General features: G+C 38.8%; 1 protein-coding gene across 2 annotated transcripts in view; it reads right to left on the reverse strand.

The window, feature by feature from the left end:
• Positions 1-388: 388 nt before the first annotated feature.
• Positions 389-19,868, reverse strand: part of TTC17 (tetratricopeptide repeat domain 17) — a 137,861-nt gene continuing 118,381 nt past the window's right edge. For both annotated transcript variants that reach the window (XM_054441666.2, XM_054441668.2), the window contains 3 exons: positions 4,999-5,118; positions 3,190-3,333; positions 389-1,571 (listed from right to left, as the gene is read on the reverse strand). In XM_054441666.2, the coding sequence (XP_054297641.1) occupies positions 1,440-1,571; positions 3,190-3,333; positions 4,999-5,118 (396 nt within the window). In that variant the 3' untranslated portion in view covers positions 389-1,439. The remainder of the gene's footprint in view (positions 1,572-3,189; positions 3,334-4,998; positions 5,119-19,868) is intronic.

Here is a 19,868-nt window from a genome sequence, read left to right on the forward strand (position 1 = left end):
AGTGGAATCCTGTCCCAAGGGGAATGCCCGACTTACAGATGCACCCCAAGGCTGTCTGTGAAACTTACTTGGATGAACTTTAAGATCAGTGCTTACCTGAAGGCCATGACTTTGTGGCTTAGATGATTCTTCCTTTGCCAGGAAGGTCAATTATATACCAAACTCTGAACATGTGCTGACTGTATGTCTTTCCCAGTTAAATGCATCATTCTAATAAGTTCATCAACTATAAAACCTAGTGATGGATTGTTTCTTCTCCCCTCACCTTGCTGCTGAAAGAAAGATAAAGCCAATGTAGGGCTTGGGAAGATCAGATCCAGAGTTAAAGCTGGACTTCACAGCTGCCCAAATTAGCCAGGTTCTAAAGAAAAATCACACAACAGACCTATTTTGCTCATAGACAATTTTATTTTTTTTCTCAGTATGTGCCCTTGAAGATTCCAAAATGTTGGAGTTTCTGATTCTCCTGGGATCAAAGGTAAAAGCATTGTATGGAAACACTCAACCTTGGCTCATTACTCTCCTGAGGAGCTAAGTCTGGAGGCCTCAGAGAGAGGGAGCTGACATTCACAACTTACTCCAAGATGGGTAACACAGTGAACAAAGAATTAGTAAAACATAGACTCAGTCTGTAGAGGGCTTCAAATATACATATTCTATATATATAAACCTGTTATATAGGATTTCAACTTATTGGTTTCCTTGTGATTTGTAATTAAAGTACAAATGATAAAGATGTTGCACACTGCTGATTTCCCCTTCTCAGCCCCCCTCCCTCCCCAACATAAATAACATTACAAAGGTCAGGTGATCCTAAGAATTTTTGTTGTTGTAAATATTTTGTTTTTAAAATCATATTCCCCTTCCTCCCCTGCAAACTACCTCTGAGAGTTTGTAACATAGCAGCATGGAATGGACAAGACGGGACAGCATGGAGGTCTAACAGAGAGAGCGCAGAACGTTGCTTCTCACTGAGGGGCACCAGATGGGCTTCCGCATTTCCATTGACAACAGAGGCTACATTGACAGGAAGCAGAGAATGTGCAATGCGGCTTCGTCCTCCTCCAAAGAGAAGGCTAGCTGGACCACTGAGAAAAGCCCTAAAGGCATTGAGGTTTTTGGAGACAGAGCACAGCTCCAGAAATGTCTTGGCTCAGTATTTACACAATATCTTGAAGCTGCACTTTCCTTTTAAGAAATGTGTGTTTCTGAAGGTGCCTCTTCTGAGGTTGGTTGGGGGAAAGGAGAAACTTAAAAACAAAAACAAACCAATTCCCACATGTGTAAAAGTCCTGTTATAAGTCTTAGTTATTTTCACACACATCATTAATAGTAGATACTGACAATGATTGGTTTCTTTTCTTATTCTTTTTTTTTTTTTTTTTTTTTTTTTTTTTTTTAGAGCATGAGTAAAGAGAAAGAGAGAAGGAAGAAGTGCACTAAGGAGAGCGCCGTCCCTTCTTCAGCATTAAGTGACACTGGATGGTCTGGATTCGGTTCTTGGCCGGGACAAACTCGGGCTGAAGCTTCAATGTGGATTCATACCACACCAGTGCTTTTTCAAATTCTTCCTGTGAGGGCCAAGGAGACAAATGTGAGGGGATGGCACCAGCAGACTAAATATATACTGTGACCTCTTTTTTCTCAAGAAGCACCTCTGTGCTAGGGACAATTCTGCAGCATTTGCTCAATGGATCTAAGTCTTTGTGGAAAACTCTGAGATTCCTCTGGGAGGAAACAGCTGCCTTTATCCCCGAGGTATAACATCACAAAGGAAACTATGGCAGCGCCCAAGAACAAAAGGGTTTGTAGAGCAGCTTTTACAAACCCAACAACAGTAATAATTGTGGTAATAATGAGACCTAACATTCCTGAGTGCCTGAAATGTGCCAGGCACTGTGCTAGGTGCTTTATGAAATCCTTCCATTTAATCCTCACAGAAACCTCTAGAACCGTGCCTGACAAATGCCCATTATGCATCTGCCTAAATTTTCTAATGTAGCTGGAAAGACGGAAACTAAGTCAGGTATCTCAATTGGACTTGTACATTTTGAAGAGTTTTAAAATTCTCTTTAACATTTAAAAATGCCAACAAAGATTGGGAAATGATCCCTGCCATATTGAAGGTTAATCTTTTACTTAGAGTTACACTCTCAAAGAAGAGCCCAAATCAACTGGTTTAATGCCTTCTTCTAGCCAAATGAGAGACATAAGTCCTCGTTCATAGTAGCAAACTTCACATTTACTGGGGGCAACAACAGATTCTTCAAGAAGCAGAGGGAAATCTGCATATTTGGCAATACCTCCCTGGCAAAATACTTCTCGCCTCTGAAGTCAAGAATGATACATGAAGCTGGTAGCCCAGGGCTGCTCACTCTATAAGCCATTACTGAGAGCATCTTGGGAATATCCCTATGTGTGATGCCACATTTTAGATGAAAGTGAATGGCATGATTCTCATGCTAAATTGGGTTATGACAGCTTTTAGAGGGTCCCCCTGGGATTTTCAGTTCTGAAATCAGTTCTTGTTTCTGATCAGAATGAGGGATCTGGATGACTTTGCCATTTTCTCTGTAAATGGTATTCCATGAAACTAGCGGAATTTCTTCATTCATTAACTACTTGGTGAGCACCTACCATGTGCCAAAAACACTGTGAGGCACTGGGAACAGGGAGGTGAAGAGCCGGTAGGCACTGGGAAGAGGGAGGTGAAGAGTCCCCAATGAGCCCGTAGGCTAGAGGGAAAGACAAATACTTAAACAAAAAATTATAAAACAAAGTGAAAATCCAGCAAGAAAAATATGCAAAGGGTGTCATGAGTGCGATGACAGGTACCTTAGCCCAACCTGGAAGCAAGAGAGCATGTGTGTGTGTCTACATGGAGTGTTAGGAGAGGTTTTCTGGAACAGGCGGTGTCTCCAGGAAATTGTAGGTAAATCTGACTCTGCTGTTAATGTTCAACTCAGGTTGAGGAACTATGTAGTTGCAAATACTTAGAAGAATTAGATGTATTATTTTTTTAAAAACCTCTTGAACCCTTATCCATAAAATATAACATTGGTGGAGCTAGCAATTTTAGACAAGCTTACAGGAAACTGGTGGGCAATGACATATTCAAAGAGGTTTTGAAATCAAAGATGTGCTACTGTTTGGCAGAGTCTGTACATACTGCTCACACCCCCATCTCACCATTGCCACGTAGACATTGCCCAGAGTGAAGTGGTTCACAGCAAAGTGTGGTGCGATCTCTACTGCCATGGTGGCTACTATGACGGCGTCATTCCAGAGCTTGGCATTGTGCAAGATGTTGGCCAGGCTAATCAGGGGCACATCCTGGGAGAAGAAGGAGAATGGTGAGAAGGGAAAATTGGGTTTTGAGCTTTCATTCTTGTTTTTGGTGATCATAAAGAATACAGTCTGTGTTTCCTGGTGAATGGTTAGAACAGTGCCACTCAAAGTGCTTTTGTGCTGTTTGCTACTGGTCTGTGATAGATAAGGTGCTTGTACCAGAATATAAATCAATTACTTCTTTCATTGGCGAAGTCTTGCTTCGAAAACAAACACAACAAAATGTCAGCTGAAGTAAACAATCTGCTGAATAATGTAGTTGGTTTCTTCTGGTGAAGCTCCTTGTCTCACTGCAGACTGCTAATAAAAAGTCTGTGTACTGTCCACAGACCACACTTAGAGTCATGCTGTCAGAAAGCCAAAATAATTTCTGCAAGAACCATTATATCATTAGGGGTTGGCAAACTTTGGCCCATAGGCCAAACCTAGTCTTCTGCCTATTTTGAAAAAAGTTTTATTGGGACACAATCATTCCCAGTCCTCTACGTATTTCTGTGGCTGTTTTCATACTACAATGCTAGAATTAAGCACGTGCACCAGAGGCTGTCTGGCCTCCAGAGTCCAAGTGTTTTATTCTCTTGCCCTTTTCAGGAAGTTTGCTGACTCCTAGAGGTATAGGGCCTCAGCCCTTCCCTATTGCCTAACAGTATAGAGTACAAAATGATGGATGGAACAAGTAGCAATATTGCTATCATCACAAATATCATTCCCTTTAAATGTCTTACTTGAGCAACTGTTACCTGTGTCATGCCATATTGGGTTCTGTAGCAGACAGAGAAGAAACAGAAAAAAAGGACCCATCTTTGTGACAGCCATAGAATGCATGACCCTAGACGAGCTCATTGAAGTTCAATAAGGTGCCCAAATTCACAAAGCTAGTAAGAGGTAGAGCTGTGTTTAAAACTCAGCAATGCCTGACAGTAAATCCTGTGTTCCTTCCATCATTCCATATTGCCTTGATGAACAAAGAAGACACCAGCCATGTCTTTAAAAAGCATAAGATCTGGATTAATGCAGAACTCAGAACACATGGATACAAATGTGCTGATAAAACACTGTACTTTCTCATCCGTCATAACAATAACTGGTCTTCTGGAAAAGTTTGGTGTCACACAGGGTTAGCCGGTTTGTTTTTTGTTTTTTTTTTTTTGTGGAAAAAGTAGAAGTCAGACAAGGACCAGGAACTGGCCAATGTACATGAAGAAATGGAAATTTGCTTCTATCTCTGCGCTTGGAAGCAAGCTCAAGCCAAGAGGATAAGCAAAACAAGTCTAAGAGGTCACCAGGCCCCTGAGGACAGGCTAAACTCAGACTGACTTCTATGTGTCAGCCCACTTAGGCCAGTGCATTTGCTGTATGTTGGGTGGCTCTGAACACAGCAGAAAGGGGACTAAATGCAGTAATGTCTTACAGTGATCTGGAAGGCCTTCCCCACGTTCCAACCTGCTAAGGCTGGGAAGGCACGCAGCAGGGACAGTTCACAGGCTTGCTGGGGCACAAGCCCAGTCAGAAGGTCTCCTGCCCCATTCTCTCCTCGTAACATGTCCTCACTGGCTGAGCATGAGGGAGGCTGGTTGAAAGGGCAGAATAAACCATGGGGAATGGAAAGGCCCAAGGGGCAGAAGTTCCCACCTTCTGAGTCCCACTCACCTTCATCTGGTGTGGCGCATAGTGCAGAGCCTGGCGGAGGCAGTCGATTGCCTTCTTTCCTTGGCCTTTCACCCTCCAGTAGAGGGCTGCCATGCTGGAGAGGACCCAGGACGTCTGGTTCTGCAAAGGAATGTTAGCCAAGGCTGGTGTCCTTTCAAGAACATACTCACTTATTACCAAGATTAAGTTCAGTAACACAAGTCATGACCAATCAACTGAGTATTTACTAAGTGCTAGCACTCTGCTCAGCACTTTCTGTTCCTCCTGTCCTTCATTAATCCTTAGAACAATCCTGTGAGCTTGATACTACTATTACAGCCCTTCTATAAATGAGAAAACTATGACTCAGAGAGGTTAAGTGTCTTGCCCAAGTTCACTCAACTACTGAATAGCAGAATTATATCTCATATCTATGTTCTATTTTATTTAACTTTCTGAATAGGTAACACAGTCACATGTTTCAAAAACCAGGAAGTATACAAAGTTATACCATGAAGTCTCCCTCCCATCCTTGTCTCTATGGTAGACAAGTAAACACTATTTTTAGTTTTTTATGTTTCCTTCTAGAATTTCCTCCCCTCCCCTCCCCTCCCCCCTCCTCCCTCCTTTCCTTTCTCCTTTTTTTTTTGAGACAGAGTCTCGCTGTCGCCCAGGCTGGAGTGCAGTGGCATGATCTCAGCTCACTGCAACCTTCACCTCCCAAGTTCAAGCGATTCTTCTGTCTCAGCCTCCCGAGTAGCTGGGATTACAGGTGTGCACCACCACCCTCGTCTAATTTTTGTATTTTTAGTAGAGAGAGGGTTTCACCATGTTGGCCAGGCTGGTCTTGAACTCATGACCTCAGGTGATCCGCACACTTCAGCCTCCCAAAGTGCTGGGATTACAGGCATGAGCCACCATGCCCAGCCGGATTATAACAATTTAATCTCCTGCCAGAAATATGTAAGTATCACCATTTCCTTATAGCCCCATCACAGAGTTTGTTACTAAACTCTTAGGCCCCTGACAATCTGATGGGTGAGAAATGTGGTTTTAATCTGCATTTCCCTTCTTATGAGTAGGGTCGACCATTCTTTCATATTTGTTAGCCTTTTGTATGTCTTTTCTGTAAATTATTTGCTTTTATATTTTGTTAATTGTTCTGTGAGGTTTTTGTCTTGTCTGTTGGTAAAAAGTTCTTTACATTTTAGGGAGATCATCCTTGCCTATGATTTACAGATAAGTTTCCCAAGTTTGAAGTCTGTCTTTGGACTTATGGTACTTTGTGTGATGCAGATTTTGATTGCTACAGAATTTGTTTTTTTATGATCTTCAATGACTTCTGGATTTTCAGTTGTAGTTAGGAAGCCCTACCTCATTCCAAGGATATAAAGAAATTTTACTGGGCCAGGCTTGGTGGCTCACAGCTGTAATTTTAGTGCATTGGGAGGCCAAGGCAAGAGGAGATCAGCCTGGGCAACACAGCAAGATCCTGTCTCTACAAAAAATAAAAAATTTAGCTGGGCATGATGGTGTGCACCTGTAGTCTCAACTACTTAGGAGGCTGAGGCAGGAGGATCGCTTGAGCTCAGGAGTTTGAGGCTGCAGTGAGCTATGATCACACCACTTAGTGCACTTCAGCCTGCAGGAGACAGAGTGAGACCCTGTCTCTTAAAAAGCGAAAGAAATAAATATTTTACCATTTCCCCTACAGAATTTTTATAATTTCATTTTTTACATTTAAATATCTGATCCATTTGAAATTTAATCTGCTGTAAAGTAAAAGATATGACTCCAACTTAATTTTTCTCCAGATAGCTACTAATTTGTCTCAAAATTTAATTAATAATTCACCTCTCTCCCCACTGAGATACTACCTTTACTATATATAAAACTACAGTATTTAATTTAGGCTGAATTTTGAATTTAGGTCTAACTTTGGATTTTTAAAATCTATTCCATTTGCAACTTTTGATTGATGATCTCTGACTCCCAGCCATTACAGAAGAGGCACTCAGAAAACTTAACTGCTTGTCTGACTGTTTTCAATAACATTTTTGTTAATTTTATAATTCTACATTGTCAGGGCGTATAGTATTTACATTCTGACCTATCACCCTATGCCTCACCTTTTAGTATTGGTTTTACAGCTGAATATAATCAGTGGTCACTGACATTACTTTTGTGTGGTTTTCCCAATCATCTCCTGGTGGCTAAAGCTCATCTTCTAATAGTTTCCTCAAGAAGGGCTCATGGGAACAATATTCTTTGAGATCACTGCTATGGGTTGAACTATGTTCCTCCAAAATTCATATTTTTAAGTCCCAATCCCCTGTACCTCAGAATGTAACTGTATGTGGAGGTCTTTAAAGCAGTGATTAAGTTAAAATAAGGCTATTAGAATGGGGCCCTAACTCTAAATGACTGGATTTATATGAAGGAGCTAGAAGAAGGACAGACACACCAGGGTCCTGTGTGCACAGAGGGACAACCATGTGAAGAGGCAGCAAGAAGAAGAGAGAGGTCTCAGCGGAGACCAACCCTGCCAGTACTTTGATCTCAGGCTTCCAGCCTCCAGACCCATGATAAAATAAATTTCTGCTGTTTAAGCCACCCCGTCTGTGGCATTTTGTTCTAGTGGACCTAGCAAACTAATACATTCATATATGTTGAAAACTTTGTCTGGTGCTTTCAGAGCTAAAAGACAGCTTGGTTGGATTTAAAACCACAGCTTATTCTTTCCTCAAATAATGTGTCAGCATCTCTCTATTGCCTCTTGGTGTGGAATACTGCTGCAAAGAAATCTGAAGCTAGCCCAACTTGTTTCTCCTTGTTAAGTGACTTGTTCTTTTTGACTGGTATTCCAAAAGGATTTTAAATAAAATGATCTTAGGCCAGGTGTGGTGGCCCACACCTGTGATCTCACCACTTTGGGAGGCCAAAGAAGGCAGATCACTTGAGGTCAGAAGTTTGAAACCAGCCTGGCCAACACGGTGAAAACCTGTCTATACTAAAAATACAAAAATTAGCCTGGCGTGGTGGCAGGTGCCTGTAATCCCAGCTACTCAGGAAGCTGAGGCAGGAGAATCACTTGAACCCGGGAGGAGGAGGTTGTAGTGAACCAAGATTGTGCCACTACACTCCAGCCTGGGTGACAGAGCGAGATTCTGTCTTAAAACAAATAAACAAAAAACACAAAAAAGGTATTTCTTTAATGCTAATATTTGACACACAAAAGAACATAAATAATTAAATACACATATAATATATAATTTCTTCTTTTTTCTGAGGCAGCTCTTGCTCTGTCCCCCAGGCTGGGGTGCAGTGGTGTGATCACAGCTCACTGCAGCCTTGAACTCCTGGGCTCAAGTGATCCTCCTGTCTCAGCCTCCTACCTCAGCCTCCTGAGTAGCTGGGACTACAGGCATGCACCACCGTGCTTGGTTAATTTTTAAATTTTTTGTAGAGATGTGATTTTGCCATGTTGTCCAGGCTGGTCTTGAACTCCTGGGCTAAAGTGATCCTCCCACCTCAGTCTCCCAAAGTGTTAGGATTATCAGAATGAGTCACCGTGCCAAGCAAATATATAATTATATAACATAGTTAAATATTAAGTATATAACTATGTAAAACATATTCATGCTGTAAAACATACAATAATGAATATTCCAGAAACGACCACCTTACTGAAAAATGAAACTTGTATTTACTTATGTGTTCTTACACCATTCCATCCTCACACACTATTCTAAATGTTATCTTTATTATTCCATTTCACCTTTTAAATATAGTTCTATCTCTGACATACATGTGTACTTGACTCAACAATATACATTAGTTTACTTCTTCCTGTACTTTATGAAAATGGTACAGTAGTCCCTCCTACCTGAGGGGGATACATTCCAAGACCCGTGGTGGATGCCTGAAACCATGGATACCATCCAGTTTTACATCTACTATTTTTTTTCAATCTGATAATGAGAGGCAGGGAGCTTCTACACGATGATTCACATCCCGTGTGGACTAAGCCCAACAGCAGGTGGTTTCATCATGCTACTCAGAATGGTGGACAACTTAAAAACTTTTAAATTATTTACTTTTGGAATTTTCCATTTAATATTTTTGGACCATGATCAACTGTGGATAACTGAAACCGTGGAAAATGAAGCCGCAAATAAGGGGGGACTATGGCGTATTGTATGCAGTCTTGTCAAACTTGGGGCTTTTTATTCAACATTATATTTCTAAGATTCATTCATGTTGTGTTTATTCAATTTCCTTGCTGCACAATTAAATGCTCATTAAGTTGAATATACTACATGGTATTTATCCATTTTCTGTAGATGGGCATTTAGATTGCTTCCTGGTTGTCTCCTGTTATAGTTAGAGTAGACACCACGGAGTAGAATTTCTGGGCCACAGGATATGCATATGTTCAAAAAAAAAAAAAAAAAAAAAAAAAAAGAAAACCAAGAGATTGCCAAATTGTTTCCCAAAGGTGCTATGCCAACTTACAACCCCATTCACATTGTTTAAAAGGACCTCTTGATCCATATCCTTCCTAACCCTAGGTACTGTTGGTGAGGGGAAAATGGCATCTTCCTGTGGTATTACTTTGCATTTCCTGATTACTAGTGAGATTGAGAATTGTTTCTCATGTTTATTCATCACATATCACTTCTGTGAAATGCCTGTTAATAGCTTTAATGCATTTTTCTATTTTATTACTTTTCATCAATTTATATGTTTTGTATATTAATCTTTTGTAGATTAAATGTGTTACACGTTTTCTCTCCAGCCTGCCTTTAATTAAAAAAATTAAACTTTAATATACTTTAATTCATTAACATTTTCTTTTATAGTTATTTTGTGTCTCCTTTAAGAAGAAAACTTTCCTTACTCCATAGCCAGAAAGGTCATCTCCTACATTTTACTCTAATTTTTAACATTTTGTTTTTGATACTTGAGCCCTTAATTCATGTGGAATTGAATTTTTGTGTAAGATATTAAGATTGAAATTAAGTAAGCAATTGCCCCAGTACATTTCCTGAATAGTCCCTTCTCTTCCCACCAATTTTCAATATTACTTTTTTAATATATCACAGTTCTGTATGTTAGAGCAGAGGTCCCCAACCTTTTTGGCACCAGGGACCGGTTTCATGGAAGACAAATTTACCATGGATGGGGTAGGGGGTGGTTTTGGGATGATTCGATTGCATTACATTTATCGTGCACTTTATTTCTGTTATTATTACACTGTGAAATAATTATACAACTCACCATAATGTAGAATCAGTGGCAGCCCTGAGCTTGTTTTCCTGCAACTAGATGGTCCCATCTGGGAGTGATGGGAGACAGTGACAGATCATCAGGCATTAGATTCTCATAAGGAACTTCAGTGCAACCTAGATCCCTCGCATGTACAGCTCAGGCAGTAATGCGACCAATGGGGAGTGGCTGTAAATACAGATGAAGTTCACCTGCCACTCACCTTCTGCTGTGTAGCCCAATTCCTAACAGGCCACAGACCAGTACCCATCCGTGGCCTGGGAGTTGGACCCCTGTATTCGAGTCTGTTTCTGGGCTTCCTAGTCTTCCTAGCCATTTTTATTTATGCTTGAGCAAATAGCATAATGTCTTGTTTTATCAAAAAAGTAAGACAACTCTCACTTTATTTTGCTTTTCAAGAGTGTCAGGTCTATTCTTCATGATTTACCTTTCCATATAAAGACCTGCTTTTCAAGTGCCATAAAAAACCCTGCTGGTACTCTGATTATAATAGCATTGACTCTATAAATCAAATTGAGGAAAACTGACATGTTTATAACATGTGTCTTCTTATCCATGAACATTATATATCTATTTATTTAGATTGTTTAAAATGGTTTTTAATAAAAGTTTTACCTCTTGCTGCACAGAGGTCTTGATAACTTTTGTAAGATTTATTGAGAACTTTATATTTTTATAACGATGTATATTTTTTAAAATTACACTTTTAAATTTTGTGCTGCTGTACAGAAATGCAACTTTTTATTTATTGAGTTTACGGGAAGCCACTTTGAGAAAAATATTATTTCTAAAAAACTGTGGAGTCTTTGGGGTTTACTATACAGATAATCATATCATCTCTGAATGACATTTTGTTTTTTCTTCTTTATACTTAGGCCATTAATTTCTTTCTTTCTTTTTTTGAGATGGAGTCTCGCTCTGTCGCCCAGGCTGGAGTACAGTGACACAATCTCGGCTCACTGCAACCTCCGCCTCCTGGGTTCAAGTGATTCTTCTGCCTCAGCCTCCTGAATAGCTGGGATTACAGGGCTGCGCCACCATGCCTGGCTAATTTTTGCATTTTTAGTAGGGTGGGGGTTTCATCATGTTGACCAGGCTGGTCTCGAACTCCTGATTTCAAGTGATCTGCCCACTTCGGCCTCCCAAAATGCTGGGATTACAGGCGTGAGCCACTGCGCCCAGCCTAATTTCTTTTTATTGATTTACTGTACTTGCTAGGAGTTTCAGTACAAGGTTGAAAAGAAGTGGTGATAGTCTGCATTCTTTTTCCTGATTTCAAGTAATTATTTTTCATATTTCCTCATTAAGAATCATCTTTGAAGTAGATGTTTTGTTGATTATTTTCACCACATTAAGGAAGTTACTAAGTTTTATATTATAAATGGGTATGAATTATATCAAATGCAATCTACTGAAATGATTTCATAGTTTTTTTCCTTTAATTTGGTGACTCAAATTTTATGTTTTCCTAGAGTTAGACCATTTTCAGTATTTCTGGGATAAACCCAACTTGGTCAAGGTATATCTCTTTCTAAAGAAATGTGCTGCTGGATTCAGTCTATTAACATTTTGCTTATGATTTTGATACCTAAGTTCATGAGTGAGATTAGTGCTCTCTAACTTAAAAATTATATATGACAACATATATAAATATATATAATTTTTCTTTCTCATAATGTCTGGTTTTGTTTTAAAGGTTATACCTGTCTCAAGGAATTAACTGGTATGTCATTCCTTATTCTAATGTCTGGAAGTCTGTTTATATCAGGATGAGGTATTTCTCAAAAGTTTGTAGAATTCACACTTGCAAAATCAACAGAGCTTGTTGTAATCCTTGTGAGAAGATTTTTTAAAAACTTACTACTTAATTTATTTGAGAATTATGAGATCCTTCAGGTTTTCTTTTTGTTCTTGAATCAGTTTAAGTACATTATATTTTTCTAAGAAATTGTCTACTTGTTTTCAAATTTATTGGCATAAAGTTGCAATTATATGCTTTTCTTATCTCTTAATTTGATATAACCATAGTTTTGTTTTGCCCTTTTTCTTGATATTGAGTATTTGTACTTTCTTTTTATCTTAATTTTGCCAAAAGTTTATTTTACTACTTGTTTCAAAGAAACAACTTTTGGATTGTTCATCTTCTCTATTGTATCTTTGTTTTCTATTTCATTGATTTCTACATCTAGTAACAGAACTTAGAAATACACAAATTGAAAACTTACAGGACTAAAATAAGATATAAGCAAATTCATAATTATTAATATAGTTGAATATTTTAGCCTCTCAGTAACTTATAGAAGACCAAAAAAATCAGTAAAGAAAACATAAACAATACTATCAGGAACTTAACCTAACTGATATTTCTAAAATGCTCTACCTAACAAAAGCAGAAGACAATATTCCTTTCTAGTGCACATGAAGCATTAACCAAGATAGGCCACATTCTGGCCCATAAAACAAGCTTGAATAAGCTGAAAATAATTCAAATCATACAAAGTATGTTCATTTACTACAATGGAATTAAACTAGCTGTCAATTAAAGAAAGATATCTAGAAAACACCCAAATAGTTGGAAACTAAATATCATACTCCCAAATAACTCATGGGTCAAAAAAATTAGAAGGAAAATTATAAAGTACTTTGAATTGAATGAAAATGAAAGTACGACAAATTAAATTTGTCATAAATTTACAGGGAACTTTTAGCATTGAACATCTACATTAGAAAAGAAGACAGGAATCAAGTCAATAATACAAGCTTACATTAAAAGCCTAAAAAAAAAAACTATTAAAAACCTAAAAAATGAAAAGCAAATTAAATCCTAAGCAAGTGGAAGACAAGGAAATTACAAAGATAAGAGCAGCCACAAATGAAAGAGAAAACAAAAAGATGGTGAAAAGTCAGTGGATCCTCAAACTGATTATTTAAGATAAATAAAACTGGCCAAGCATGGTGGCTGTAATCCCAGCACTTTGGGAGGCCGAGGTGGGTGGATCGCTGGAATTCAGGAGTTTGAGACTGGCCTGGGCAACATGGTGAAACCTCATCTCTACTAAAAATACAAAAAATTAGCCAGGCATGGTGGTGCAAGCCTGTAACCCCAGCTACTCAGAAGGCTGAGGCACGAGAATCACTTGAACCCAGGAGGCAGAGGCTGCACCGAGCTGAGATCGCACCACTGCACTCCAGCCTGGGCGACAGAGCGAGATTCTGTCCCCCCATTCCCCAACAAACAAAAAAAATCAATAAAATTCATAAACTTCTAGCGAGTCTGATCAGAAAAAAAAGAAATAAGATACAAAGTACCAATATCAGGATTAAGAGAGGGTCCATTACTACAGATCCTACAGATAGTAAAAGGATGATAAGAAAATAATATGAAGAACTTTATGCCAATAAAGTAAACAATTTAGATGAAATAAACAAATCCCTTGAAAGACACAATTACCAAAGATCACCAGAGAAGAAAGAGATAATTTGAATAGCCCTAGATCTATTAAAGATATTAGAGCTATAATTAAAAACCTCCCACAAAGAGAACTCTAGGACCAGATGGCTTCGCTGGCAAATTCTATCAAATATTAAGGAATTCTCTACAGACTTTTTCAGAAAACTGAAGTGAAGGAAACACCTCCAACTCATTAAACAAGGTCATTATTATCCTGATACCAAAACCTCACAAAAACATAATAAAAAAACCACAGACCAATATCCCTCATGAACATAAACACAGGTACAAACTGACTGACTTATGCATAATGGAGAAGGGTGTTTATGTTGACAGATTTGCAATTTCTAACTGTAGATCTATCTTTCTTTTGTTTGCTTTACATATTTTGAGGGTATTTTACTGAATATGTATAAGTTTAGAACTGGTATATCTTTCTGGTGAATTAAACATTTTATCATTATGTAGTCATTCTCGCTACTCCTAATAATTATTGTTTTGAAATATATGTTTTTCAGGTAATTAATATAACTATGCCTACCTCCTTTTTATTAGTTTGTACCTGGTATTTCTTTTCCAATTTTTTTGTTTTAGATGTAGTCATAAAAATACGCAGTTCCTTTAAAAGTTTTCCAATTTGACATTATTGTCACTGCTATATTATAGATCATTTTATATTTGTCCAGATTCTTGAATGCTTTTTTTTTTTTTTGCATTTTCTTGTATTGATTTTTTTTTTTGGCTCATCCTCTTCTTACTTCATTATTTTATCCTCACAGGTTCTAGATTTGTGTATTCTTTTAATGATACCCTTAAATTTTACTGTAAAAATTTAACAAAGTCTAAACAATGTATTATAACTCTCTTCTCCTGAATAATAAAAGGGCTTTTGAAAACCTAAGATCTGATCATCCCACTCTTAAATATACATTCTACTTTGTACAGTATTTCAGTCATTTCTTTTAAAATCCCACAAATTATTATTTTCCACAATGTTTGGGTTTGTATCTTATTTGCTTAGCATTTTATTTTGTCATTTTATTTGCTTAGCAAATCTTCTTGGGTCTCAGATAATTCTTCTGCAGCCATCTTATAAAAAATTTTCTTTAGAACAGCACTCTTGGTAGTAAATCTTTCCAGCTCTTTGCTTATCTTTAAATATCTTTATTCTTCCTTCATTGTAGGTCACACAATTCTAGGGGGTCTGGTATCCTTTCACAATTGTCATCTGGCCTTAATAGTGGCGATTAAATAGGTTGTCATTTTAGCCATCATTTCTCGTAGGTGATCTGTCTTTTCTTCCTGTCTCCATGAGGGCAGAGATCTTTTGAGTTGTTTTTCACTGATTTATCCCAAGCACTTAAAAAGTAAATGGCATATAGTAAGCTTCTACTAACCATTTGTTGAATGAATGAATAAATGAATGAGTGAATGAATAAATGGCTACTGTGATACTTATTGAGCTATTGTCTTTCAGGTCCAAATCTGCTTTGTGATAACTGCTGGCACTCTGCAAACCACATTTCTCCTTTGTTAACAGGCTTCTTGTTAGGTTCAGCAAACATGTGCACTAGAAGATAGGAAGGCAAGAGGGAGAAGGCACTTCTTTCTTCCTGTTTGCATGCTGCTTCTGTCAGTGTTATTCCAGCAACAGCACTCTAGTCTCCAGGTTCTTTAAGCACTCCCAGACCCAGGCTCACTGTACCCTTCTGCCACAAGGCTGTCCCTCTCTGTGGAAGCAAGAGCTCCAGCTCCTCAGAGTTTCTCCTGTGAACTTCTAAATTCTGAAAACCCTAATCACTTGCTGCCCTTTTCCACACCTAGAGGTGGGAGCTGTTCCCTACAGTTGTCTTTAGTTTACTTCCTTGTTTCCTTTTTCTCTTTCAGCCCTCTACAACAATGTCACCAATTCTCTAAATCAAATTTGCTTTTCTGAAATACCTAGTGTTATTTCTGTTTTCCTGACAGTACCCTGACTGAAATGGATGCTTTAAGATACCTTTGCCTTTGCTATTTTGTAGTTCTACTATAATGTATGTAGGTATGGATTTCTTTTTATTTTTCCAGCTTCGAAAACATGGTACTTCCTAAGTCTGTTGATTCATTTGTCTCCTTGTCTCTATAATATTTCGGGTAAATTTTTTACAAAGCTTGCAATTCACTATTTAATTATGTCTAATTCATGTAACCCATCAACTGAATATCTGACTTACACAATTTATTTTAGTTTAAGATGTGCTAATTTGCTTTTTAAATTTACCTACTCATTTCTGATGCTATTTGTTTTCTCATCTTTGTAATCACATCATTTAAATGTTTTATAATGAAAAATTTCAAGTATATACAAAAATAAAGGAACTACTCTTTTTTTTTTTTTTTTTTTTTTTTTTTGAGATGGAGTCTCGCTTTGTCACCCAGGCTGGAGCGCAGTGGCGTGATCTTGGCTCACTGCAACCTCTGCCTCCCGGGTTCAAGCTATTCCCCTGCCTCAGCCTCCAGAGTAGCTGGGATTACAGGCGTGAGCCATCACACCTTGCTAATTTTTTGTATTCTTAGTAGAGACAGGGTTTCACCATGTTGACCAGGCTAGTCTCGAACTCCTAACTTGGTGATCCACCTGCTTCAGCCTCCCAAAGCACTGGGATTACAGGCGTGAGCCACCACGCCCGGCCTGGAACTACTCTTTTAAAAGTTGCACTCCTGGCTGGGTGTGGTGGCTCACACCTGTAATCTCAGTAATTTGGGAAGCCAAGGTGGGAGGATTGCTTGAGGCCAGGAGTTTGAGACCAGTCTGGGCAACATAGCGAGACTACATTTTTATGAAAAAAATTTAAAAATTAGCTTGGCATGGTCCGTGACTGTCGTCCTAACTACTTGGGGGGTTGGTGGATGGGGCAGGGAGGATGAGGCAGGAGAATCACTTGAGCACAGGAGTTTGAGGCTGCAGCGAGCTAAGACTGTGTCACTGCACTCTCGCCTGGGTGACAGATGGAGACCCTGTCACTTTAAATTACATAAATAAATAAATAAAACAATATAATGAACCCTCATGTGCTTGTCATTCAGCTTCAACACTTATCAACTCGTGGCCATGTTGTTTCATCTATAACCTCATCCATGTTAATGTGAAGCAAATTCCAGATTTCATACAATTTCATGAGTAAATTCTTTAGTGTGTGCCTCTAAAAGATAAAAACTCATGTTTAGAACATCAGCCTATGTACATTATGCCTAAAGAAGTGAAAATGATTCTTTAATATCATCAAGTATTCAGTTGGTTGTTCCTATGTCCCCCAAGTATCTTACAAAAGTTTCGTTTTGCTTTTACAGTTTGAATCACAATCTAAATGTGCGCCATACATTGTAATTGGCTGCTTTCTCCTTAAATCTGTTGTGATCTCTGGAGTCCATCTTCATTAGCTTTTTTCTTTACAAATTTATTTTTGTAGAAGAAATAGGTTATCTGTCCTGTCGGTTTCCAGCATTAGACTCTGCTATTGCATCCTCATGGTACCATTTAACATGCTCCTTTGTTCCCTGTTATTTCTCATAAATTGTAATTAGAGAAGTGACTGGTTTAGATTTAACTTTTGGGGGAAGAGTAGAGACAAAACTACTTTATAGGTAGTGATGTGTACTTCTAATGATATACACATACTGTCTGGGTGTCTCTGAGATGTTAGCAGCAAGTGATGATCACTGCTGATATTCATTAAGAGCTACAAAACTGTAATATTCCAATGTTATCACTTTCAGTTTATTAATCTTAATATTCCTAGAGAGACTTTCCCTCATCAATTGCTTATCCCCCAAAAAAAATTAATTTAGAAAAGGAAGGATACACGCTTTCTACTTTTAATTATATCTACATTGAAAAAAAACTATTCCCATGTGATATGGTTTGGCTGTGTCCCCACCCACATCTCAAATTGTATTTCCCAGAATTCCCACACGTTGTGGGAAGGACCCAGGAGGAAGTAATTCAATCATGGGGGCCAGTCTTTCCCATGCTATTCTCGTGATAGTGAATAAGTCTCATGAGATCTGATGGGTTTATCAGGGGTTTCCGCTTTTGCTTCTTTCTCATTTTTCTCTTGCCACCACCATGTAAGAAGTGTCTTTTGCCTCCTGCCATGATTCTGAGGCCTCCCCAGCCACATGGAACTGTAAGACCAATTAAATCTTTTTGTTCCCGGTTTCGGGTATGTCTTTATCAGTAGCATGAAAACAAGCTAATACAGTAAATTGGTACTAGCAGAGTGGGGCACTGCTGAAAAGATACCTGAAAATGTGGAAGTGACTTTGGAACTGAGTAACAGGCAGAGATTAGAACAGTTTGAAGGGCTCAGAAGAAGACAGGAAAATGTGGGAAAGTCTGGAACTTCCTAGAGACTTGTGGAGTAGCTTTGCCGAAAATGCTGATAGCAATATGGACAATAAAATTCAGGCTGAGGTGGTCTCAGATGCAGATGAGGAACTTGTTGGGAACGGGAGCAAAGGTGACTCTTGTTATGTTTTAGCAAAGAGACTGGTGGCATTTTGCCCCTGTCCTAGAGATTTGCAGAACTTTGAACTTGAGAAAGACGATTCAGGGTATCTGGTGGAAGAAATTTCTAAGCAGCAAAGCATTCAAGAGGTGACTTGGGTGCTGCTAAAGGCATTCAGTTTTATAGGGGAAGCAGAACATAAAAGTTTAGAAAATTTGCAGCCTGACTATGCGACAGAAAAGAAAAACCCATTTTCTGGGGAGAAATTCAAGCCAGCTGCAGAAATCTGCATAAGTAGCAAGGAGTCTAATGTTAATCCCTGAGACCATGGGGAAGATGTCTCCAGGCCACATCAGGGAATTTCATGGCAGCCCCTCCCATCACAGGCCCAGAGGCCCAGGAGGAAAAAGTGGTTTTGTGGGCTGGGCCCAGGGTCCCTGTGCTGTGTGCAGCCTAGGGACTTGGTGCCTTCTGTCCCAGCCGCTCCAGCCATGGCTGAAAGGGGCCAACATACAGCTTGGGCTGTGGCTTCAGAGGGTGGAAGCCCCAACCTTGGCAGCTTCCATGTGGTGTTGAGCCTGCGGGTGCACAGAAGTCAAGAATTGAAGTTTGGGAACCTCCACCTAGATTTCAGAAGATGTATGGAAAGTCCAATTAAACCTCTTTTTGCCCCCAGTTTCAGGTATGTCTTTATCAGCAGCAAGAAAATGAACTAATACACCATGCATTCTCCAAGGCACAATTATCAATGCAAATTCAATAGTTTAATTGTAGGTGATGCATTTCATTCATTGCAGTTATTATCCTCCTGTTGCTCAAACTGTCTTATGTTTGGCCAATGGGAGCTTATTCAAGTTCATTCCAAATTCTTTTGATACAACCTTTGTTGTCATTGCGAGCTTCCTTGCTTTCCCAGACTTGGTAGAAGCTTTTTCTCCAAAGAATACTGGTTCAAATACTTGGTAGAAGCTATTTCTCCAAGGAAAACTGGTTCACCTAGATTGTGACCTTTAGGTACCGCTTTCCACTAAAATGGAAGCTAAAGTCCACAATCTAGACACTAAAGGTGCTTATTAGTACTGGATCTGCCATTACCTCTAGTTTTTTCAGCAAATAAAGCTAGGAACTTTGTATTTTAAAAATGATAAAACACATCAGAATTTGTACCAATATTTCCAATTCAAGACCACAGGTGTTAACATCATCATTCTCACATCTGTATCTCCTTTCATCTCTACTAAAAATTCCAGTTCTCAACACCAAAAAAGAACTCATTCATTTCACAATACATACACTTAGAATCTCAGAAGAACACTATCAATATCATTAACAACATTATTGAAAATAGTACAGGTTGAGTATACCTAATCTGAAAATCCCAAATTTGATATGCTCCAAGATCCCAAACTTTTTGAGCACCAGTGTGATAACTGAAATGCTCATTGGAACATTTTGGACTTTCAGATTTGGAATGCTCAAACAGAATAATGCAAATATTCAAAAATCCAAAAATATCTGAAATTGAGGCTGGGTGTGGTGGCTCACATCTGTAATCCCAGCACTTTTGGAGGTGGAGGTGGGTGGACTGCTTGAGTCCTGGAGCCTGGGCAACACAGGAAAGACCTTGTCTCTATTAAAAAAACTTAAAAATTAGCTGGGCATGG

This window comes from Pongo pygmaeus, chromosome 9, assembly GCF_028885625.2.
Source record: "Pongo pygmaeus isolate AG05252 chromosome 9, NHGRI_mPonPyg2-v2.0_pri, whole genome shotgun sequence".
NCBI classification, from domain to species: Eukaryota; Metazoa; Chordata; class Mammalia; order Primates; family Hominidae; genus Pongo; species Pongo pygmaeus.